At 43.9% G+C, this 26160-nt stretch overlaps 1 protein-coding gene across 1 annotated transcript in view; it reads right to left on the bottom strand.

The window, feature by feature from the left end:
* Positions 1-23353, bottom strand: part of epha3 (eph receptor A3) — a 357435-nt gene extending 334082 nt beyond the window's left edge. Inside the window, exons 1-2 of the mRNA XM_034187249.1 lie at positions 23181-23353; positions 12936-13000 (exon numbers count right to left, since the gene is read on the bottom strand). Coding sequence (XP_034043140.1) covers positions 12936-13000; positions 23181-23274 — 159 coding nt within the window. The 5' untranslated portion in view covers positions 23275-23353. The remainder of the gene's footprint in view (positions 1-12935; positions 13001-23180) is intronic.
* Between the last annotated feature and the right edge of the window lie 2807 nt (positions 23354-26160).

Raw genomic sequence — 26160 nt, 5'->3', positions numbered from 1 at the left:
TGTGTCAGATAGAACAACAAATATGAAACAGTGATTTGAAAAAGTGGATCCATGTTGTTCACTTGGTTCAATGGCAGCACTTCTGAACCTCGGCCAGACACCTTTAAAGGTCAGCATAAATAGAAAACTAATCAAAGACAACAAGTCATTCTGGCTTCACTGAAACAATTCTAGAAACAATTAAGAGTGAGTGTGTGTGTGTGGGGGGGGTTAACCAGCAGAGACTCATTCACATAAAGTTGAGGGTCTCTCCAGTGTGGCAGAAACAACAGGGATCTGAAGCTGTAGCTGCACAGGATAAGTTCCTGGAAACCGCATGGTTCAGTTCTTATAATAAAAGCAAGGGAAAATGTGTGTGTGTGTATATATATATATATATATATAGTGTTGCTTTTGAGATTTTATCACCGTGTGGCAAATGAGGGAGGGGAATTGGGACTTGTGCATAATCAGAAATGCATGTAAAAGTAACATGAATGCCAGTAAAACTGTCTTTACACATAACTGTTAACCAACGGTTAACCACAGACGTAAATGCAAAGGAAATTATTACCTTACATCAGAGAAAAAGAAAATCTTTATATCTAACACTTTCAAAGTGAATGAACAATCTCCCCCACAAGTTTTACACACAGCAGAACCATTTTTTTTTTTTTTTTAGATTGCATTTTTTTAAACACTGTGTTAAACGTTGCTCAGTGTTGGAGTTGTTCCTCAGAAGACTTTCTGAAGGTGCAAATATAATTCTGTCCATACATTGAGCGTAAAATCAGACAAAGGATTTCTTGTTACACATGCTGCAGGTTTTCAGTGGTAGTCTTGTGGAAGTCGAAAGTTGTGGGTTCAAATCCACCCTATAGGCTTTGTGAGTAATGTTACTGTGAACAAATTCTCAAAGTGTAAAATCTGAACTCAAAAATGAAGTGGTTGAAATTAACCAATCCTACGTGTTGGTATGTCTTTCATCAAGTTCTTCTTAAAAAAAACAAAAAAACAATCTAGACTGTTAATAGTGCAGTCTAAGAACAGACTGGTTACACAGTGTACCGATATGGGAAGTCCAGACCAAGACCGTGACCAGTACTAATCAAGGGAGCTGAGGTGGAGGCTTTGGATTCCGACAAGTACCTTGGACTGTGGCTGGACAGCAAACAGGACTGGACAACCCACACCAACCACCTGTACAGGAAGGGAGCAAGCTGTACTTTCTGAGGAGGCTGCGGCCGTTTAACATCTGCAGGAAACCCCTATGGATGTTCTACCACTCCATAGTAGCCAGCGTACTCTTTTCCACTGTGCTGGGGGGGGGGCAGCATATCGAAAAGGACACATCCAGGCTGGACAAACTGATCAGGCGGGCTGGCTCTGTGGTTGGCATGAAGCTAGACTTTCTGGTGATGGTGGCAGAGAAGAGAACACTGGACAAACTACTGGACATTATGGATGATGCCAGTCACCGTCTGCACACAGTCATCAGCAACCAGAGGAGCTTCTTCAGCCACAGATTGCTTCTTCCCAAGTGCAGGACCAACAGACTGAAAAACTCCTTTGTCCCTCAGGCCATCAGACTGTACAATTCCTCACTCACGGGGAGGAGGAGTAACAGGAAGACAGAGGATGGGAAGGAGAGGAACAGTTGTAGCCAGTAAACCAGTAGTGATCAGTATGTCTGGTATTTTTATTTGTTTATTTATTATTTATATTTGTATTTGTATTTTTTTTTTTAACTTTCACTTTTGATACTCTGTGTGCTTCTTACCCTGTGTGCTGCTATACAATTCTCCTGGAATCTCAATTTCCCTGAGAGAGTCTTCCCAAGGGATCAAATAAAGTTCTATCAAATCTATTCTAATCTAATCAAGAGATACATTGGTCATCATGTGACAAATCAATTGGTTTTCTCCATTACCACTCCATTGGTACAGTGGATGTGCTGTTTTTGTTTGTTTGTTTGTTTTGTTTTGTTTTTTTGGCTTCTCATTCTGTTTTTCAGTATCTTTAACTTTGACTAGGCCAAAGTTAAGGTTGTTTCCGAGTCTTTGAGAAATTGAAAATTGCACACACTGAGTGCAGAGTTAACAATCTGGATTGGATGTTCTGAACAAGACCTTGACTGGGACTGCTGAGGATTGGTTACTTTCAACCACTTCATTTTTAGATAGTGTTAAAGTACTCTATGTGGTGTTGAGAACACACACACGCATATATATATATATATATATATATATATATATATATATATATATATATATATATATATATATATATATATATATATATATATATATATATATATATATATATATATACGAGGTCTATTAGATAATAAACCGACCCTTTTATTTTTTTTTAAACTATATGGATTTGAATGACGTGCGATTACACCAATCATGCTTGAACCCTCGTGCGCATGCGTGAGTTTTTTCACGAGTGTCGGTGACATCATTTCCCTGTGGGCAGGCCTTGAGTGAGATGTGGTCCCACCCTCTCGGCTGAATTCCTTTGTTTCACACGCTGCTCGAGACGGCGCGCGTTGCTTTATCAAAATTTTTTCTGGACCTGTGAGGAATATCCGAGTGGACACTATTCGAGAAATTAAGCTGGTTTTCGGTGAAAAGTTTAATGGCTGATGAGAGATTATGGGGTGTTTCTGTCGGTGTAAGGACTTCCCATGGAGCGGTCGTGCGGCGCTTCCAGGCGCCGTCGTCGGCCTGTTTCGACCTGAAAACATCCTAATTTAAGGCTTAATTCACCCAGGACATCGTGAGAGAACAGAGAAGATTCAGAAGAGGCCGGCATGAGGACTTTATGCGGACATTCCACTGTTTAAGGACATTTTTTAATGAAAGACGTGCGCGCAAATTCGCCGAGTCGTTTCCGTGACAACTCGGCAAATCTGTGTGCGCCTCGACAGGAAAAACACCTCCGTGTTGAAAACCATTTGTAAAATCCAGGTGGCTTTTGATGGCTTTCAACAAGTGAGTAACTGAGAAATTGTTTAACAGCTTGGGCATGTTCCAACTTGCCCGTTAAGTTTTCCAATGGAGGTGTTTTTCCTGTCGCGACCCCCCGCGGTCTGGTCCGGCCCGACATGCGACTCTGCCCGCACGTTCTTTCATTACAAAATGTCCGTTAACAATGGAATGTCCGAATAAACTCCGACTTCTGATGAAAGTTCTCTGTTCTCTGACGACTTACTGGGTCAACAGACCCTGAAATGTGGAAGTTTTCAACTTGAAACGGTGAGACGCTGCCGCCTCGAAGCGCAAATCGCCGTCAGGCGCCGTGGGCCGTCCTTACGGCGACACTACCAGACCAAAATCTCTCATCAGCCGTTAAAATTTTTACCGAAAACCAGCTGAATTTATCGAATGGTGTCCACTCAGTTGTGCCTTACAGTTTTGAAAAAATTTTGATCAAACAAAGCAGCAGTCTCTGAGCCATTCCTAAACAATGAAAAAATCGACGAGAGGGTGGGACACTCCTCACTCAAAGACTGCCCACAGGCGAATGACGTAACCGACAGGCGTGAAAAAACTCTTGCATGCCCACGAGGGTTCAAGCATGTCTGATGTAATCACACATGATTCAAATCCATATGGTTTTTGAAAAAAATAATAAGGTCGGATACGTTTCTAATAGACCCCGTATATATATATATATATATATATATATATATATATATATATATATATATATATATATATATATGCTAGACAAGTAGACAACTCTGCAATGCATTAAAAAATAATAATTTGCATTCCAAACTTAAAGGTTTGCATTATATTAATAAGAATAATAAACAAAATAATAATCAATTTCAATTCAGTTCAATTTCAATGTTCAATAATCTTTTACTGTAGCATTGTAGCAGCATTCATATCAAAGATATGAGTATGAGATGGTTATGGTGTTTTACTTCTGTCAGTTACTTCTGTAATATTACCCGACCTGTTGTGTGGGCCGCTGAAGAGGAGGTACTGCTGGCCCACCACCACCAGAGGGCGCCCTGCCTGGAGTGCGGGCTCCAGGCACCAGAGGGCGCCGCCGCCGTACGAGAGCAGTCAGGGTGACAGCTGTCACCCATTACTGGACACAGCTGACTCCACTCAGCCCGGGGGTATATCATCAGGACGGCGTCTCCACCTCAGTGCCGAGATATCGCCTTAAGACTGAGGTAACGTTCTCTGCATTCATAGTCTGAATAACCAGCTAAAACTTGTTAAACCTTTTCAGGACTGCTGACTACTGATAGCTAAATTGCTTGGATAAGTACTCACCTTCCTGTTATATATTGACAAGAGGTGGAGGCGGCTCTTCCCCTCTCCGTTACTGGGTGCTGTCGCATCCACACCTGTGTGTTGTTGCTCTCTCCCGCCAGCAGTACCGGATCCGACGAGCGGAGGCAGTGGCCACCTGGGAATTCGGGACTTGGCGGTTCCAGTATTTCCAGGGTTCGGTGGCAGAGGAGATCTGGGTGGTTCCGGTTCGACTGAGACGGACGTCTCCTACCTTCGAGCCTGCCCACACGACACCAGCGGATTCGACCCCAAATTGTTAATTGTTGTATTCGTTGTGCTCGTTTCACAACAGTAAAACTTGTTATTCACCTTTCTCCATTGTCCGTTCATTACGCCCCCTGTTGTGGGTCCGTGTACCTACACTTTCACAACAGGATATCTCGGCCAGCGTCATGGACCCCGAGGGGCGTCAACCGGCTGTTGAACGGCCAATGGAAGACCAAGGCGCGTCGGCGGCTTCGGGAGGGGTAATCGGTGAGTTGCAGCGGATCCTCACCGCTTTCACCTCTCGGATCGATTTAATGACCGAGCAGCACGTTCTCCTAAACCGCAGGGTGGAGGCTCTCGCCGCACAAGTGGAGGCGCGCCCTTCGGGCGCCGCTGCGGCTCTCCCTCCCGAGGACCCTGCGCGTGAAAGTGACGTTCCACTGATCGTTCAACGGTCCCTTCCTCCGTCCCCAGAAGCATACATAAGCCCTCCAGAACCGTACGGAGGCTGTGTGGAGACGTGCGCGGATTTTCTGATGCAGTGTTCGCTCGTCTTCGCACAGCGTCCCGTGATGTACGCGACTGATGCTAGCAAAGTAGCTTATGTAATAAATCTGCTTCGCGGGGAGGCACGCGCTTGGGCTACAGCGCTCTGGGAGCAGAACTCACGGCTCCTTCATACATACGTTGGGTTTGTACGGGAGCTCAGAACGGTGTTCGACCATCCCAACAGAGGAGAGTCCGCTTCAACCGCGCTACTGTCAATGAGACAGGGGCGTCGGAGCGCAGCTGCCTATGCAGTCGCCTTCCGCATCGCGGCGGCGAGATCCGGCTGGAATAGCACTGCCCTCCGCGCCGCCTTTGTAAACGGACTGTCATTGGTCCTAAAAGAGCACCTGGTGGCGAAGGACGAACCGCGGGACTTAGACGGGCTCATCGATCTGGTCATACGACTCGACAACCGGTTAGAAGAACGCCGTCGGGAACGAGGCGAAGGGCGTGGCCAGGCACGCGTCGTCCCTCTCCCTCCCGGTTCCGATCGAGCTCCGCCTTCCCCACGCTCCACAGCCCCTGCGCTCCGTGGGGTCACAGCTCCCCCTACTGATGAAGCTAGGGACATGAGTAGGGCAACATTTAGGGCACCAGATGCACAGAGGAGATGGACCCACGGAGCGTGTCTTGTTTGTGGTTCAATAGAGCACCATGTGAGAGACTGCCCCGAGCGGTCAAACGCCAAACGCCCGCCCCTAGAGACTGGGCCAGGGGTGGGCCAAAACATTCACGTGGGACACACCCACATTGCTACACGACTCCCAGTCACGATCCTGTTTGAGGATTCAACCCTGAAGGCCCCAGCACTGGTGGACACGGGCTCTGAGGGGAATCTGCTTGACAGTAGATGGGCCAGGGAGATAGGGCTCCCTCTGGTGGCTCTTACCTCGCCTGTGCAGGTTCGGGCGCTAGATGGCTCCCTACTCCCACCAATCACGCATAAGACACCTCCAGTAACTCTGGTGGTGTCAGGTAACCACCGGGAGGTGATCGAGTTCTTTGTGACTCAGGCCACCTCCCGTGTGGTTTTGGGTTTTCCCTGGATGCTAAAGCACAATCCCCGGATCGATTGGCCGTCCGGGGTAGTGGTTCAGTGGAGCGAAACCTGCCATCGGGAGTGTCTAGGTTCCTCGGTTCCTCCCGGCTCCCAAGCTAAGGAGGAGGTCCGAGTCCCGCCCAATCTGAAGGCGGTGCCGGCGGAGTACCATGACCTCGCTGACGTGTTCAGCAAGGATCTGGCTCTCACGCTTCCTCCCCACCGCCCGTATGATTGTGCCATTGATTTGGTTCCAGGCAGTGAGTTCCCGTCCAGTAGGCTGTACAACCTCTCACGGCCGGAGCGTGAATCAATGGAGACCTACATCCGGGACTCATTAGCTGCCGGGTTGATCCGGAATTCCACCTCTCCGATGGGTGCAGGTTTCTTTTTTGTGGGTAAAAAAGATGGCGGGCTTCGTCCATGCATTGATTACAGGGGGTTGAACGAAATCACGGTTCGCAACCGATACCCGTTGCCCTTGTTGGATTCAGTGTTCACCCCCTTGCATGGAGCCAAAATCTTCACCAAGCTGGATCTTAGGAATGCGTATCATTTGGTTCGGATCCGGAAGGCAGACAAATGGAAGACGGCATTTAACACCCCCTTAGGTCATTTTGAGTACCTGGTCATGCCGTTCGGTCTCACTAATGCTCCCGCGACTTTCCAAGCGTTGGTAAACGATGTCTTGCGGGACTTCCTGCACCGGTTCGTCTTCGTGTATCTAGACGATATACTCATCTTTTCCCCGGATCCTGAGACTCATGTCCGGCATGTCCGTCAGGTCCTGCAGCGGTTGTTGGAGAACCGCCTGTTTGTGAAGGGCGAGAAGTGTGAATTCCACCGCACTTCTTTGTCCTTCCTGGGGTTTATCATCTCCTCTAACTCCGTCGCCCCTGATCCGGCCAAGGTTGCGGCGGTGAGAGATTGGCCCCAACCCACAAGCCGTAGGAAGCTGCAACAGTTCCTCGGCTTTGCTAATTTCTACAGGAGGTTCATTAAGGGCTACAGTCAGGTAGTTAGCCCCCTGACAGCCCTGACCTCTCCAAAAGTCCCCTTCACCTGGTCAGATCGGTGCGAAGCCGCGTTCAAGGAGTTGAAACGGCGCTTTTCGTCTGCACCAGTTCTGGTGCAGCCCGATCCTAGCCGCCAGTTAGTGGTTGAAGTGGATGCCTCGGACTCAGGGATAGGAGCGGTGCTCTCCCAGAGCGGGAAGACCAATAAGGTCCTTCACCCGTGTGCCTATTTTTCCCGCAGGTTGACCCCCGCTGAACGGAACTATGACGTCGGCAATCGGGAACTCCTAGCTGTGAAAGAGGCCCTCGAAGAGTGGAGACATCTGTTGGAGGGAACAGCCGTGCCATTCACGGTTTTCACTGACCATCGGAACCTGGAGTACATCAGGACCGCCAAGCGGCTGAACCCCAGGCAAGCCCGCTGGTCACTGTTCTTTGGCCGTTTTGACTTCCGGATTACCTACCGTCCCGGGACCAAGAATCAAAGATCGGATGCATTGTCCCGGGTGCATGAAGACGAAGTCAAAACGGAACCGTTGGATCCCCCGGATCCCATCATCCCGGAGTCCGCTATCGTGGCCGCCCTCACCTGGGACGTGGAGAAGACCGTCCGGGAGGCCCTGACCCGTGACCCGGACCCCGGACACGGACCAAAGAACAGACTATATGTCCCACCAGAGGCTAGGGCTGCAGTCCTGGACTTCTGTCACGGTTCTAAGCTCTCCTGTCACCCTGGGGTGCAAAGGACCGTGGCAGTCGTCCGGCAACGCTTCTGGTGGGCGTCCCTGGAGGCCGACGTCCGGGACTACGTCCAGGCCTGTACCACCTGCGCCAGGGGCAAGGCAGACCACCGAAAGACCTCAGGGCTGCTACAGCCACTGCCCGTGCCTCATCGCCCCTGGTCCCACATCGGCCTGGACTTCGTCACGGGTCTCCCGCCGTCCCAGGGAAACACCGTCGTCTTCACGATAGTGGACCGTTTCTCCAAGGCGGCCCACTTCGTGGCCCTCCCGAAGCTCCCAACGGCCCAGGAGACAGCGGACCTCCTGGTCCACCACGTCGTCCGTCTGCATGGAATACCATCAGACATCGTCTCCAATCGCGGTCCCCAGTTCACCTCGCACGTCTGGAGGAGCTTCTGCCGGGAACTGGGGGCCACGGTCAGCCTCTCGTCTGGGTACCACCCCCAGACCAACGGGCAGGCAGAGCGGGCAAATCAGGAACTGGAGCAGACACTTCGCTGTGTGACAGCCGCGCACCCGACGGCCTGGAGTACCCACCTGGCCTGGATCGAGTACGCCCACAACAACCAAGTGTCATCAGCCACCGGCCTCTCCCCGTTTGAGGTGTGCTTGGGGTATCAGCCCCCCTTGTTTCCGGTGGTCGAGGGAGAGGTCGGTGTGCCCTCGGTCCAGGCCCACCTACGGAAGTGCCGTCAGGTGTGGCGTGCCGCCCGCTCTGCTTTGTTGAAGGCCCGGACGAGGGCGAAGAAACATGCAGGCCGGCGGCGGGCCCCGGCCCCCAAGTATCGTCCTGGGCAGGAAGTGTGGTTGTCCACCAAGGACATTCCCCTTCAAATGGACTCCCCCAAACTCCAAGAACGATACATTGGTCCCTTCACAATCCTCAAAGTCATCAATCCCGCCGCAGTGAGGCTCCAGCTTCCGGCCTCGCTGCGGATTCATCCAGTTTTCCATGTCTCCCGGATAAAACCCCATCACACCTCACCCCTCTGCACCCCGGGTCCGGCACCACCTCCTGCCCGGATCATCGACGGGGAACCGGCTTGGACCGTGCGCCGGCTCCTCGACGTCCGTCGAATGGGCCGGGGTTTTCAGTACCTGGTGGACTGGGAGGGGTACGGCCCCGAAGAACGCTCCTGGGTGAAGAAGGGCTTCATCCTGGACCCGGCCCTCCTGGCCGACTTCTACCGTCGCCATCCGGACAAGCCCGGTCGTGCGCCAGGAGGCGCCCGTTGAGGGGGGGGTCCTGTTGTGTGGGCCGCTGAAGAGGAGGTACTGCTGGCCCACCACCACCAGAGGGCGCCCTGCCTGGAGTGCGGGCTCCAGGCACCAGAGGGCACCGCCGCCGTACGTGAGCAGTCAGGGTGACAGCTGTCACCCATTACTGGACACAGCTGACTCCACTCAGCCCGGGGGTATATCATCAGGACGGCGTCTCCACCTCAGTGCCGAGATATCGCCTTAAGACTGAGGTAACGTTCTCTGCATTCATAGTCTGAATAACCAGCTAAAACTTGTTAAACCTTTTCAGGACTGCTGACTACTGATAGCTAAATTGCTTGGATAAGTACTCACCTTCCTGTTATATATTGACAAGAGGTGGAGGCGGCTCTTCCCCTCTCCGTTACTGGGTGCTGTCGCATCCACACCTGTGTGTTGTTGCTCTCTCCCGCCAGCAGTACCGGATCCGACGAGCGGAGGCAGTGGCCACCTGGGAATTCGGGACTTGGCGGTTCCAGTATTTCCAGGGTTCGGTGGCAGAGGAGATCTGGGTGGTTCCGGTTCGACTGAGACGGACGTCTCCTACCTTCGAGCCTGCCCACACGACACCAGCGGATTCGACCCCAAATTGTTAATTGTTGTATTCGTTGTGCTCGTTTCACAACAGTAAAACTTGTTATTCACCTTTCTCCATTGTCCGTTCATTACGCCCCCTGTTGTGGGTCCGTGTACCTACACTTTCACAACACGACCATGACTTTAACTACAAATGAGGGTGCATTTGTCGCTTGAAGGGCATTTCCATCACACAACATGGCTAGCTCGTGGTTACTTAATGTGCACACTGTTTAATGATAGATTATAAAGGACGGAAAAAATGAACACTGCTGCCATGAGTTTTTACTTTATGCTTGACTGCATAAAGGAACCAAAGTCTGCTTGATTTGTTTCAGTCAAATGTTTTTCACAATGACATTCCTGTATCCAGAGTTAGCATGCTAACATCTTTGTAAGATGTGTTGTAATTCACTTCAGAGGCGTTATCTGGTTATCAAAAAAAGCATTTTTTAGATTTAGAAGTGGTTATTTCTTGCTAACATTTACAAAATATATGAAGAAAAATGCCAAACATATTAGATTTATTGAGAAATACAGCTCTTTTGGAGCATTTTTTCTATCTTGGTTTATTTTGTTCGACCGAGCAGCCAGATGACATCAGTTTGTGTTTTTACTTGGATTGGCAGTAACGTCGCTCAGCAATTACATAAAATAGACTTCTTCTCCCACCTAGTGACTATTGTCTCTTGTCACTGCAAAACAGCCACTGATTGAAACTGAATGGCAAGTCATCGCTTTGCCTGTTGGTTGCTGTCACTTGTAGCTAATGTGACTGTAGGTTTAGTCACGTTTGTGTGGCAAGACAGAAGAAAAAGTGCTAGTACACACTCCTGTCCTGATAGTGGTGACAATGCAGAATGAAGCTGCAAACTAACAATAAACAAGATAGCTGGTTAAACAAACAAAAGCCAGCAAGGAAACTATAAGGAGTGAAGCAGCATCCATCAAAATAGACACTGTGTATATTTAAGGTGAAACAGTGGACGTGTTTTTGAAATGCATCTGAAACACACGGTGATGATGACCTCTGATGACTAGGCATGTGGAGATCGATACGAATCGGTATCTAGATACAAACGTGCGTGATGCAAGTGCATCGATTCATTCAGTGTGCATCAATTCAATTGACGGGTTAAATCGTGTTGCATCGATCAGTATCATAGCACAGTAAATGCGGTTCGGGACCCCGGAGTGAACGTTGTTTTGAGGGTGTTTATCGAGAAAAGGCTTATTTCTCTACATTGATTGCAGACTGTAGCAGGTCTGCTTGAAGTTTGAAGCAATGAAGCAGCGCTTCAACCCGCTGTTTGCAGTTTATCTGAAAGGAAATGCTTTTGACAAAAACTACAGAGTTTGTTTATTTCTATTTATGTCCAGAGATCAAGGATCCATCATGTACATCAAGGATCCAGTGACCATGTACATATTTTATAATTTTTTATTTATGTTCAGAGATCAAGGATCCAGTGACCAATTTCATATTTATTTACTTTAAGACTCAATAAAATGTTGTTGATAGAGAAAACCTGTAAAGCCTACTTTTAGTACGCAGAAAATTCACAAGAGGTATTGATATGGAAATCGATAAAGAATCGGATCAATAAGTACAATCGATAATGCCATTGATATCGATAAAATCTTATCAATACCCATCCCTAATCGTATCACACCAAATCGCATCATATCACATTGTGAGGAATTGAATCGCCATCAAATACATATCAAATCATATTGAATGGGAATCAGTTGTGAATCGTATCGCATTATCAGTATCGTCATGTATCGCAATATGTATCGTAACACTGGTAGTGTATCGAGGTGCGTACTGAATCCTTGTCAGCAATGAGATTCTCATGCCTGCTGATGACACATCACGTCCGAAATGGACCACAAATAGATCAAGGTGATACTCAAAGTCAACATATGTCTTTGATCAGACGCAGTACCAATCTTTGAGATCAGACTGGGACAACCCTATATAAATTATGAACATTGTCAGTGTTCGATAAAACTATTAACATGCAAATATTCTAACACTATCAAATGTGTAACTTTAATTTGTAACAGGCGGTGATTTCATATAAACTCAGGAATGGTGTTAATTTAATACCATGCAAATTAAATTAACACTAAGGATTTTGGGACACACTGCTACATCCCTATTGTCATTAATTAGCAAAGCCTTGGAAAAAGAATGTGTTCATTTCACGAACCCCAGACAGTGTAGGAAACCTGAAAAGTGGGTATTAAAAGACCACTAGTTCCACCCAATCATCTGTATGTAATGAAAGTGTACTACAAAACATCAGCTACGGATAACTGCTTAAGTGGAATTTTAAAAGACGCACCAACCTACTGTCTAAAAAACATTGGATGCTGGAATGATTTAAACGGGAACTCTGGATTTTTCAAAATGGACTCCAGTTTTAGATTTTTCTGTTTTTTGTTTTTTGTTTTTTTGTCTTTCCATTTGGGACAAAAACTATTTTAATCAGTCCAGCGTTGAATGACTTAGTGTACAGCAGTGCCTCTGGATGGGATGGAGGCTAAGGTAAGTAAGCGGGTAACTGCATAATCAGTTACTTTAAAATTGTCTTCACATTTAGTGAGGCAAATATGGACATGTTTACCTCATTAGGGATCCACTCTATCCTAATAATAACATTTGCCTATTCACTGGCAACAAGAAGCAGTTTACTGTGTCTTTTTAGCTTGCTGCACACATTTCCGGTGTGTAGTTGTTTAACCTGTGACACCATTAGCTTTTTAAATCAAAACTTGACTGACTAAAATCATTGTTTTTGCCCAGAGTGAACAGACACATCCCCAAAATATCTAAAAAATAGAGCACATGTTGAAAAATAACAGTTACTGATAAAAAAAAAGTGTGATCCCTGAGATCCTACAACAATTACTGTAATGTTTATTTGAACAGACATTGGCTCAAGCATCCTCATATGCATGCATCACTTTTTTTCAATTAAGGACCTTAACCACATGGTAAGGTCAGAATGCTTAACCTTTAACCTCTGATGGAGAGAAGTGACCAACAAGGGGGAAACAAGTCACTCTTTCAGTCATTATGACATGCTGTGAAGTAGTAACTACCACAGAACAATAACAATCCTCATTTAATGTAGTACATATGGACTTGAATCACACCTGTCAGTAGATCTCATTCCTATAATGTTAACTATACTTAGATATGACCTGGATAAATATAGAAATGGAAAGTACTCACCCCATGTGATGGGTACGAAATCCATCCTAACTCCCCTTGGCTTGCTTTTGAGTCTAACAGATTGACTGCAGTGAGAGAGAGAGAGAGAGAGAAAACAAAGAGAACATATGAGTGTCTCGTCCTTGTTAGCCCCAATTAGCCTTTATCTAATCCCACAGGAGGGATCACCAACCTCGAGCACTGATCACAATTCTATTTACTCAGCTGCCATGCATATAACACTCATGCACTCTCTAACTAACAGTGAGAGCTGGATGCTCGTGCTCCCGTGTGCAGCATCAAAGCAGACACTAGCTGGGAAAACTTGCAACAGCGTAGATTTCCTGAAGATGTATCGACTTGCAGAGGAGTCAAGACTCCATGAACCAGGAAAAGAGGTGTTTATTGTACATTTTTTCTTACACATTTGAATGGTCTTGTACTGTAGTACTTACACCATCACATGCATATGTAGAAGGATTACTGCAAAATGTATTAAAGCTGAGGAGTTAAAAAATTGTAAATATCAGTTATCAGTCAAATATGCGTATAGCCCCAAATCACAACATAATTAGTAGGGGTGCCAGAAAAAAATCGATTCACGTCCAAATCGCGATTCTTATTTATTAAGATTCTAAATCGATCAAAAATGTCCAAGAATCGATTTTTAAAAAGCAATTTTTTTTTACATTTTCTTGCTTACTTGCTGCGTGTACTGTTTGTCAGGCAACGGCCTCCATACTACAGCGTCCCTGCAAGGGGAGGGTCTGGCGTGCTTCAAACATTCGTGAGCAGCAGCTTAGCATGGCGGATGAAGAGCTAATTCAGCCAGCACCATCTTTGCTGAAGGCAAATGTTTGGGTGCATTTTGGATTTTATTATTTGCTGCGTAAGAAGGAGTTTGATATGACTTATGCAGTGTGCAAAATCTGCAAAATGAAAGTCAAGTACTTCGGAAAACCCACATGCGACGCAATCACCTGGAGCTAAAAGAAACGGATCAGCGGTATCTGCCAACTACTGACCAGCGCACACTCCATCACTTCGCTAAACTGCCAGCCACCTCTGAACAAGCAAAGCAGATAAGTAAATTTACATCTTTAGAATCACTTGATTAACCTTGTAAAGCTGCATTTTCTTAAACATAAACATTTTTTAAGTAATATAACTATTTCTCAGAGCGCTTTCAATCAAAAATTGATTCTGAATCGAATCGTCACCCCAAGAATCGGAATCGAATTGAATCGTGAGTTGTTGTAAGAGTCACATCCATAATAAGTAGCCCCAAAGCGCCTCAGATAAGTAAAGTCGGCATGGTAATTTGCTTGTGAAACATCATACCTATGTTATTTTTTATGCCGTTGCAGTAAAAATGCAGCTCTGCACTCACACAGCCTGTTCACAAAAAAACCCTGCACAGAGACTATAAGTCATTCTGCAGCTACGCACTCACACAACCTATTAAGACCTCTTGATCTGAGACACACAACAGGCCTGGTGCACTTCTGGATCCAACCACAAGAATCTCTCAAACATTAAAGGAATTGAGGACAAAGTGTCCATCGTCTCTTCCCTGTGCAGCAGTGAGTAAATTTGTACTTCAATAATTTTGGAAGCACGAACAAACAGCCAAGGCTTTGGAAAATGTGATGTGGTGGCTCACATTGAGCACCTTTCTCTCTGCACTAACACAACCTATTATGTGCTCCATAAAATTATACGTTTTTGTTATTTTTCACATAAACACCTATTAATAGCATATATCACATAGGCAGTTATTTTCTATTTCAGGTGTCTGTACAATATTGGCAAATCAAATTTGAGAAATGTGTTTTTTTGTGTACACAGGAGAATTTTATTTTAAATTTCTCTCACAATGGAGCTCTGCTTGACAAAGAACCTGTGCAGCACTGCACACAATGTACAGCTCCTGCTTGTCCTTTGTTGCATAGACTACAGTGTGTGTGCTGTGTTCTGTGGTTCTTCTGAAATACATTTCTGTATTATGTTGATAAGCCACAACCATGTCACATCATCATGCATTGAGTGGCCAGATAAGGTTTAACTCACTCTGGGTGCTGTTCATGTACAACCAGCTAAGTACCTGACCACAGATGAACAATGTCGGCATATAGCTTTCATCTGAGCCATGTCCCTTTTTGCCCACATCATGTTTCCTTAATTCCTTGACAGGCTCCAAAATCTATGGCTAACTTAATTTCATTGCATATTGATGTGTCAGATACATCTTAGAGCAAACACAAGAACAACCAGAGATAGTTTCATTCTTAAATTTTCTTAGAAATGCAAAATATTTTATCATTGCACCTTGATGTTTTGTTATGTAGTGTACTTTGTATTTGTTTTGCACTTGTCAGTGTGCTGTAAATACATCATTATTATTATTATTGGCTGGTTTTTACTTCTGTGCTGCAGCACGTCTGAGTTGCATCTGCCAAATGCAGATGTGAAAATGATGGGTAATCAAACAACAAAGGGACAAAAAGAACACTGTCGTCGCTCGACATCAAAGAAGCTGATTGGTTTAATTGACGTTGCTGTGATCAGGAAAAAGGCTTCAACCAAGAAAGTCCTGTCACATTTTGATCTGATACCTACAACTCTATCGCTTCCTTAATTGTGATCATGAGCTTTGTGTTGCTCTGTAGAACAAGTCTGTTCATTCCTGTTAATCTGGGCTCTGTTCCTCAGTGATGTCAAGGGTGCATGATCCCAAATTTCTTATTCTGTACAGTTGTATTCAAACGTTGTTTGGATCAGCAATTTCAGTTAAATATACTGTATTTTTGTATGGTCGCTCATGTTGCTATGAATCATTTTGATTTGGCTCCTAAGGAAAAACCAGACTTCTGGAAATCCAACATTGTGCTCTGGAAGCTTTAGTATAATTCTTCTGATATTTTTCCCCCTGCACATAAATAAAACAAGGTACTGCTTCCTCAGTTATGACTTAAAATACAGTCAAAGATTCCCTCAGTTAACCCAGAATTATGGAAATGAGTCATTCAGAAGGCCTTTAAAGTAGTTCCATCAATTTCTAGAATCCACTGGAATCTTCTATTCATAAAGTGGATATTGCAGCTGACTTAACATACTGTACTTATTGTTTAATAAAATGCAATGTGTGTAGTCAGGGAAAATAGAGTTTGAATGTTTTTAGCCAGTGTATGTGAACTAATGTTCACAACTGTAGCACTGTGTCTCTGATGACAAATGGAAGGTTGGGGGGGGAGTATTTGATGACACCCACATTTTTCTGAGCAAGGCCCACTATTGATCCAGACCCCAAAAACTATACCAGTCCAAGAAGGCGTAGCACCTGGCTACAGCAGATAGAAGGTCACCCTCTGGAGAACACATGCAGGTCTCTCCATACAGATGGAAGTTTGGACCCAAAGAACTCATGAATACACTTTCAGAAACCACATAGCTGGGATATGTACCAAGTTTTGTGAATTGCTTTTCATACATTTTATGACAGATTTTTTTCCATGAGGGTAACCTGAAATAAAAACCAGGTGGCTGTTCTTCCTTCTCATCTACTCAGATTTAAAAAACAAAAACAAACAAAAAACAAACATCACTGTAAATCAGCAGCATTTGCAGCTTCATGATCCACTGCACATGTGCACGGCTTCAGTGCAAAAGCTTCTGAACTAGTTTGTGTGGAAATGCCCACCAAATTGACTCTGATGTACAGTGACATATGGAGATTACCTTACTGTGGCACAGATAAATGTGCAACAGCATATTCTATTCTTATTATCATGAATGTGCTGTAAATAATCGTCATCAAATATAGCTGTCAGTATGGTCCATGGCATGTACGCGAAGAATGCATGGGCGGCCCAATTTTTTATGCAGGTCAGGGACTGTCTCAGACAAGAGGAAAACATTTTACCCCCCTGTTCCTCCATTCAGAGCTTCATTAAACAAGAGCCTACCCATCCTCAGAGACAGTCACAGTGAGTGTTAATAGACATCAGAGTATGGAAAATGAGGTTAGCCGACAATAAAATTGTAATTTGACCATAAACAAAGCGACTAGTGGGTCTTTGCGTTGGAAAGGATGGAAATCAACATTCTCCTCGGACACATCTGATAGATTCTTGCTAATGTTAACAAAAACAGCGGGGAAAATAGACAGAAATATCAGATTTTAACCTCAAAAAGCCCTTAAATTGACTCACCACGCTAAGTTTCTCAGCTGGTGAGTGGCAGTAGACACATTCCCATTAGAGTCTAATGAAACTATCTGCTCATGTCAGATAATAGCAGCTCACCATCCAGGGCCATTGCTTCCAATTTACATTTCTCAACGAGCTGAGCTCACCACTCAATTTGAGCCAAGCGGGGGGAATTTGAGAGCAGAAAATTAGACGGCGTATGGAAAAAGGTCCCCCTCCAGCAGTATGGGTTGGGAATATCAGCACCAGCACAAACACATCGACTCCCAGGGATATGTGCATGAGCGCCTGCTGGCAGAGACACACACATGCAAAAAAAAAGACCAAGATGTGTTTGGAAAAGTGCACATCCACATACAGATACCACCAAGCACACGCCCTGTTAGTGAGCTAACATCAGCCAAGCAAAAATAAATAAATAAACCAAAAAGAAAAAAGCCCCTGTCCCGTCAGGGAGCGCCTCTAAACGGGAAGTAGCAGTATTAATAGCAAAGTCAGCCAGTCTGTCTGCGCGGGAGCAAACGTCATGGAGGTAGAGAATCAATGCTCAAGCATGTTAGCCCGCCATCAGGCGGCCGCAACCCAACCCCAGTGTAGCTGCTAGGAGAAAAGACGTCAGAACGCCACGCCACAGACAACCAGAGCGTCCAGCTGGCAAGGAAAGCTATACAACAGTTCTTCATAATGACTTTTGTTTTCCATTACAGATTTATGGAAAAGTTATTGATATTTTCAGAATACAGACAAAGCAGAAGAGCGAAATGACAGCATCATTCTTGTGAGACCTTTTATGAGACCTTCAATCCAACAGACATGGTGGCCAAATGCTAACTCTGCGTTCAGAACCCGCTGGAGTTCGGACATTCCGACCTCTAGCTCATGGAAAAATACCCTGAACACTACATTGGGCTGTAATTTTTGCCCTGAGAAAATTGAGCAAACAGAGGTAGCCAAGTTAGCGTCAGAGCCACGGCGATCCCCTTTGCGAATGCTGAGACAACAGTGTTACTAATGATGAAAAATGCATTTTTAACAAGGCATTACTGCTAGATGTAATATATTCACATCCTATGTGCAATTAGTTCAGCTAGCAGCATCACATATTAGCAAACAGATCATTCATAATTTCATTTAGCCCAAAGATACCGTTAGCCTAGCTCTACTGTGGTACAGGCTGAGAAGTTGATGACTCAGATTACTGAGGTAATCGCATGAATGCACTTTTTTGGGGAGCAGGGGTTTGTTATGTCGAGTCTGTCTGAACGTTCTGAACGCAGCATTCATCCTAGTAAAAAAAAAAGAAAAAAAAGAAGAAATTTTAAAAATTGTCATTTTGTTTTTAAATCCAATATTGTGTAACATAATTTTTTATACTGTTTAACAAGCCCCATGTCTCTTACTCCATCCACATGTACTGCTTTGTGTATTTTAGAATGTCACGTGATACTTTTTGCATGTGACCTATAATAGCGATGTCTCCATCACCTTTTTTTTTTTTTTCAAAATAAGGCTTTTTTTTTAATCACCTGAAAAAAAGTTCATTCAAGCATTTTCAAAATATGTTTCCATAAAGCATGTTTTAATTTGAGGCTCAAATTTGTGCAATTTGGTAGGTCATGGAAACCTGCCTACTGTCTGGTGTCAAAAGTAAAGCACAACCAACAACTTGGCTTTTATTTTTTTTTATTTTTTGTTTGTTTGTTTATTTATTTGTTTTATTTATTAATTACAGATTTCATTAGAATATATGTACCCATGTATGTCAGACGTGGTGCATTTAGAAAATACTGAACTGTTACCTCGGCCAAGGAGCTAATGTTTTCACTGACATTTGTCTGTTTGATTGTTAGCAGGATAACTCAAAAAGCAACAAATGAATTCCAAGGAAACTTGGTGAGCCAATAGAAAATGTCTCCACGAATATGTGATTGAATTTTGGAGGTACTGGAATACATTCTGGAACTGGGATCCAGAAGAATATTTGGCACATAGCAACATTTAACTCAAAAAGTTATGAGAGCATGTAGATGAAATTTGGTGATCAGGTGATTAATGTACTACAAAATGAGGGCGTTCATTTGGAATATGATTCAGATCACATTTTGGATCCAGCATACAGTAGAGGTTTTAAGCAATATATGGCCTTGGTGGAGGAATGCATGCTTTGAGTGCCTTGTAGTTCTGATGAAATCAAATTTTGGACAGTATGACCCCTTTTAACATCTCAGTATGCAGCTTTGTGCAGATTGGGATAATGGTATAGATCCACTAAAATGGCAGAGGAAAGCACTCTACTGAGTGGGACTCCATCACATACTGGGCAGAAATTGTCATCCAGGCTCACAGTCACACAGATTTTGAGTAACAACTGATGAATTAAACAAACTGATGCACACAGAAAAGTGACCTCAAAACCTGCAATGTCATGAGTGGAAGAAGGTTTCTCTTGGCATCCACAAATGCTCGAAAATCAGCGGGTGAACTCCCCAAATTTGATAGAATAGAATAGAATAGAATAGAATGTTGTGTGCTGTTTTGGAGAACAGTGTGTGCTGTGAGTTTGGGAGGCCGCAGCAGAGCAGGAGGACTTGTGTCTGTGTTATAAAGGCTGAAGTGTTCACCTCCCATGATCAATTATTCAAGTGCACAGTCCGTGTGTCTGATGTTACTGCTGGCTGCCCCCATTCCTTTGCTTTTCCACTTCTTTCTTTCTTTCTTTATGCTTCTGTCTGATTTCTGTCATTCACACTTTTTTTTCCTTTCTTTTGAACTTTTGTCCTTGTTTTTGTCTTTCTTATTTTCTTTTTGTCCAGCACTCCTTACTGCCTTGCTTTTTTCTCTCATCAGCACAGCCCCTCTCTTTTTAAATCCACGTATTTCCCACGTCAACCTACACTACCGGGTCTCCGTAAGAAGATGACGTCACAAAAGATGACGTTGCTCTCTGTCTTTACGTTCTGATCGAGCCCCATAAACAGAGCAAAAGGTTTCTTTCTTTTTTAAAAAAGCATGTAATCACGTTTGTGAAAGAAGCTGTTGCTCACAAACTCCCATCATTCCACGCGGGGCTGCAGCAGGAGGCTCTGCGGGCCAAGTGTCCCTGCAGCCGCCTAAAAATACCCGCGGCCTCCCGGCGCCCTGCAGCGGGACATCGTCACGCCACGCGCGGGGACACTGTTCCACACCAACACATTTTTTTTTTCAAATTATTCATATTTTTCATTTTAAGTGGGTCAAAGAAGTAATATGTGAAATCAGCGACCAAAATTTGGTATTCAACGCACTTACATGACTTTTAGATGAGACAGAAGAAGTTTATTTCTTTATCATGACGGAGGACACCAACTTTTTTTTTTCTTACATTTGCTGGATTAATACCGATGATATATTGATTTTTTTTTTTTTGTGAATTATTTCATTATTATAATAAAAAGTCAAAAAGTTCAAAAACATGTCAAATTAAAGCATTTACGAAATATATTAATATTCTGTAGTTATTTTGTGAAAAAAGCATAATTTTAGTGTTTCTACTGCTGACAAACAAACCGATTAATCTCTGAACAATCCATGTTTTAATCCAGCAATTAAAAAAAAAAAAAGACGAATTTCAAAACGGAAACATCACTAAACTTTCAACCCACACACTTTTTGAGCGATGCGCTGATATGATTTGCGTCGTAGAAAAACTATAAAACTTTTGCTTTTCGTCTTTAGTTATTATTATTTGACATTTTTCCTCACACATCAACACCACAAAAAAGTGCGTAAAAGAGTCAAATAACTACAGCAAACAGACTCCATCTGGTCAGTTTTCCCCACTAATATTTAAAAATAATTACCGACAGTAACTTCTTTTTTGTTACATTAATTAAGCAGTAATTATTCAGCTCTGGCTGACTGTCGCTGTCACATTCATCCTGTGGTGTGTTTTGTTTTTTAACACTCCGTGAATTAGTGTCGGCTCCACACTGACACTCTCTGGCTGATTTATTTCGGAGGAAAGTGAATTTAATTGCCTGCTTGCTTTTCATATCGACAACTTACTGTTCCATTTTCATGTCAAAAGTACTTTTTGTCTTTTTTTTTCCTCCTTATGACGCACGAGCTAGATGTGAATCTGAAAGTCAGAACATAAAACAGACATCTGGGTTTTCTTTTTTGTCATATATATATATATATATATATATATATATATATATATATATATATATATATATATATATATATACACGTTTTTTTTATTTGGCTCAGTGCGTAAAACACACTTGAGTCAGTCAAACGGCGATCACCTCCCCAACACACACACACACACACACACACACACACACACACACACACACACACACACACACACACACACACACACACACACACACGCACATACACACGCCTCATGTTGTAATATAAAGTAATCCATAATCATATTTTTGATCTACTGCGTTCACAGTCCAGAAGAGCGCACGTGGCAAAAAACAGAAAAGATATTCCTTCCTTTCTTTCTGAGATTTTACGCATCACGTACAAATAAGATCTTTTAATCACAAGCAACACGTGTAAATGGAACAAATGTGCTTTTCTAATCTGGATTTTTTTTTTTTTTAACTGATCAGAAATGATCAGAAAACAACAGTTATGTTTTGGTGGATCTGATGCGTATTGGTGAGTTCTGGAAAACTTTATTTTGGTTTAGATCTGGATCGAATGTTTTGCCATTATTCCTGACATCGCATTTAGATTTTTGTCACGTTGTCTGATGTCCTCGACATCTGTTTATGTTCTTTTTTTTTCATCTTGTCTCCCGCGCGGATTAGACCTCAATTAAGACTCATCCCAAGTTTAATTAATTCCTTATTACAGGCGTAAATAACGAGCCACTTAGGCTCTTCAAAGCGAGGCGCGTCCGTCTTCTAGTTCCGTGAAGCAGTTGAGGATTATGTCTCTCCCGAAAGACTTTTATTTCTTTCTTTATTTATTTATTCCTTCTTTCGGCTGCCCTTGCTCGCCCACAGCGAATCCGGGATGAAACCACATATTGATTTTTGCGCACGTTTTACGACAGATGCGCTTCCTGGCTGCTTCCATGTCTGCAAGTACAAAATGGGCACTGACGACTTGAAGACTGGATTATTGTTTATTAAGTTATTTATTTCACATAAAATAAGTAGATTTTATTCGTTGCAGGATGTCCCGTTAGAAAAAAAAGCACTAAAATGCATTTTCTTCTGTTGTTTTTGCTCAGAACACTTTCCTCCCATGTACGCGCTGCTTGTTTTTTCTCCTCGTGGCAACTATTTAACTTTTGCATCTCTTGCCAAAATTATATTTATAATAATAATAATAATAATAATAATAATAATAATAATAATAAGCCATTAAAACTGATTTGGCACAACACACGGATGGTTTCGTCTTCTCTCCAGCGCTGTTTCACAGGTTTGGAGAAGTCATCCTGAGCGCCACTTTGGTGTTCCAAGTTTCGTGCGCCTCCAAAATAATAATAATAATAAATGACAGAACCGAAATTAAATAATTTGTGTTTTGTCAGATTTTAATATAATTTCCACAGCATTCAGGTTCACATGACTGTCGGCGGGGACTGGAGACGGACTCGTCACAGGATCGCGCCGCTGTTTCGAATTATTTAGGTCAGCACAGCGTTTTTACGCACCGCTTCTCTGTTTGTTGCCTTCAAAGCAGCGTCTTCGCTCACAAAAAGTGAGCAACACTGATCGTTTACGCGGACACAGACGCGGGAGTTTGCATCTTTTCTCCTACTAATAACTCCTGATGGGCGCTTTGGGAACTGTCTCCTCACCGCGCAGCGCATCCATCCCGATTTAATCAACTCTAAACCCCGCCGTCTTTACCAGGGCGAGTCTATTTCTTTATTAAGCCCAGACTCGTGATTTCAAATCCTCACGTCACTCTCTGATCCACTGATACACTGTTTGGAATCTTTAGTATCAGAATTCGCTCCAAGCCGCGCTCGGCCGCGACGCGTGCCGTGGCGCGCCGCGTCATGAAGACAAACACGTGCGCCGCCGGAGAGTTGACTTACCTTCATTAGGAGGGTAGATGATGGCAAACACCGGGAGGACGCACGACAACAAAAGCGGTAAAATGAGGAAAAGTAATCGCGGAGGGCAATCCATGGCGGCGGATCAGAGGTACATAACTCCATGAAGCCACTGACTGATGTGAGAGCGACTCCTCTCCTCTCTGCTCCCTCTCTCCTGCTCCCTCTTGCTGTTTTCCGCAGGGTCCTACAGAGTCAAACAGCACAAGTAGTTCACCACAGGTCATTCGGTGCAGCTGAGACAGTCTGAGTCTGTAGTTGTGTCAAATGTAAACAAAAATATCTAAATATGTGGGAAGAAACATTTGGTCATGTTCCTGCAACCTGTATTAAACATTCACAAAAATCCTCTCACTCTATTTCTACTTTCTTTAAAATATTGTGGTTTATAGTAAAGAAGGAGCTGAGCCAGAAGGTAGAGGTGGGCGATACCGGGAATTTTGGTATTGATCCGATACCAAGTAAATACAGGCCCAGTATCGGTGATATTGATACCGATACCGATACTTTTTCATATTTAAGCTTCATAGATCCAAAGGATCCAAAAGACCTAGGATAGAATTTCCCCAAACATTGTACGTGACAACAAAATACTTTATTATCACAATCAACATTTTTGTTTAAAAAAATATCACTCAACACAACTTAAAACAAAATCTCCTGATGTAGAGGGCTGACTCGAGGAGAGCGCTGAGTGGGCTGGCCAGGCTGAGCCTACCTGTATGGCTGTTGGAGCCACGTGATGGTGCAACAACAAAAGACCAGAGGGGGGAGGGTGCGCTGCTCCGTGTTGTGTGACACCGCAGCACTGCTCTTATAGACAGAGTGTAGACTTTGATGAATCTGTGTGCGCAACAGTCAGTGCGTGCGGGAGAGAAAAAAGCTTGAGTATCTATCTTTTTACACAAGGATCGTTCAATATCAATACCAGCATTGGTATCGATATTAGGATCGATCCGCCCACCTCTACCAGAAGGCGAGGCTTTCAATTTACCAGTCAAATTACGCTACTATCCTCACCTATGGTCATGCGTTTTGGATAATGACTGAAATAATAAGATCGCGGATACAAGCGACAGAAATGAGATTCCAACGTTGGGTCTCTGGGCTTACACTCATGGGCAGGGTGAGACGCTCGAAGGACTCTGAGTAGAGCCGCTACTTCCTAGCATCAAAAGGAGCCAGTTGAGGTGGTTTGGGCATCTGGATGCTCCTGAGTCGTCTCCGGAGGGAGGTCTTCTAGGCACGTCCAACCGGGAGAAGGCTATGGGAAGACCCAGGACATGCTGGAGAGATTATATTTCCCAGCTGGCTTGGGAACGCTTTGGGATCTCCCGGGAAAACCAAGGAGTCGAACTACATTAAAAAGTCCCTGTGTCTCTGTAAAAAGAGTGAACATTTGGAACAACTTTCTCAAAGGTATGCTGTACTCTACTCAGCTTTAAAAGACTTTATAAAAACTATATAATTTCTGGTTACAGTATGGACAACTAAGTTTATTGATTTTGTACTATTATTTGTGGGTTGTGCAATGTGTGCTATTACTCATTTTATTAAGATGAGAAATGTAAGTTCATTAGTTATCTTCAAATGTTTGTGCTTTTCTTGTTATGTTTGTTTTGCTTTTGTTGTGAGGAGTAAAATTTACTGAGGTAAAATAAATAAAAGGGGTAGGTACATATAAGCTTTTGCTTCTACCTACACCCACTGGTGGGCACAGTTCTGCTAATCCGCTAACCGCTAATTATTGAAGCTAACATTTTTGTTAGCAGATTAGCTTTTCAGATAACTTTGAAAACAATCAGCAGAACAATTACACACACACACACACACACACACAAACATACACACACACACTCATCTTCAACCTCTTAGTCCAATTAAGGGCCGCAGGGCTGGAGCCTATCAAAGCAGTCATACAGCATGAGGCGGGATACACCCAGGACAGGACACCAGTCTGTCACAGGGCCACAAACAGATAAACAAACACAGTCACACCCACTCACACACCTAAAGACAATTTAAAGATTCCAATCCACCTAAAACCACCTAACCTGCATGTCTTTGGATGTAGGAGGAAACCAGAGCACTTGGAGGAAACCCACACAAACACGGGGAGAACATGCAAACCTCACACAGAAAGGCCACAGGCAGGAATTGAACCCATGACATTCTCACTGTGTGGCAACAGTGCTAACCACTAAGTCACTGTGGTGACCGCAGACCAATTAGCGTCTGATAAATTTAGTTCCGATAAGTTTTAGACCGCTAACATATTTTTGCAGCTAGTGTGAATAAAGCTTAACAGTTAAAAACATTTGTAAATCTGAACTCAAAGATTTTAGTATCTGCCTGTTACATGTTTTGTAGCAGACAGACAGCTATGAGTGGTACAGCTCTATCCTCTGCATGCAGAGAAGAGCTGGCTACCAAAGAGAAAGAAAAAGGGCGGGGGGAAAAGATCATATCTCTTCACACCATACAGACTCACTGGCATATCACACAAGTCATGCACAGGCAGACAGTTTTGAGTCATGGTTAAAATGTTAAACAAATTAATTCCGGACAAGTTATTCAAATTAATGTCACGTCTGTCATTTTACAAAGTGAAAATATCAGCTATATGTTTTAGTTTTAAAGTAGCTAATTTTGAAGGTTTTAGCATTAGACCAACCCAGTCTCATGGCAAGTCGTGATTCAACAGGACAAAATATACATTAATATATTGGTTTGTGATATTGTGACGAAAAATGCCTCATTTTTGTCACGGCAGCACAAATTCATTCTAATTCATTCCGTGATGGCTGTACGAAATTAAAAGCGAAGCGGGGGAGGGGGGGTCGTGGTGGTTATGGTTAGGGTTTGGGGTAGCAGTAGGGTTAGTACAACCCCTGGCAAAAATTATGGAATCACCGGCCTCAGAGGATGTTCATTCAGTTGTTTAATTTTGTAGAAAAAAAGC

This window comes from Thalassophryne amazonica, chromosome 14, assembly GCF_902500255.1.
Source record: "Thalassophryne amazonica chromosome 14, fThaAma1.1, whole genome shotgun sequence".
NCBI lineage: Eukaryota > Metazoa > Chordata > Actinopteri > Batrachoidiformes > Batrachoididae > Thalassophryne > Thalassophryne amazonica.
This window is presented reverse-complemented; position numbering and strand designations above follow the sequence as displayed.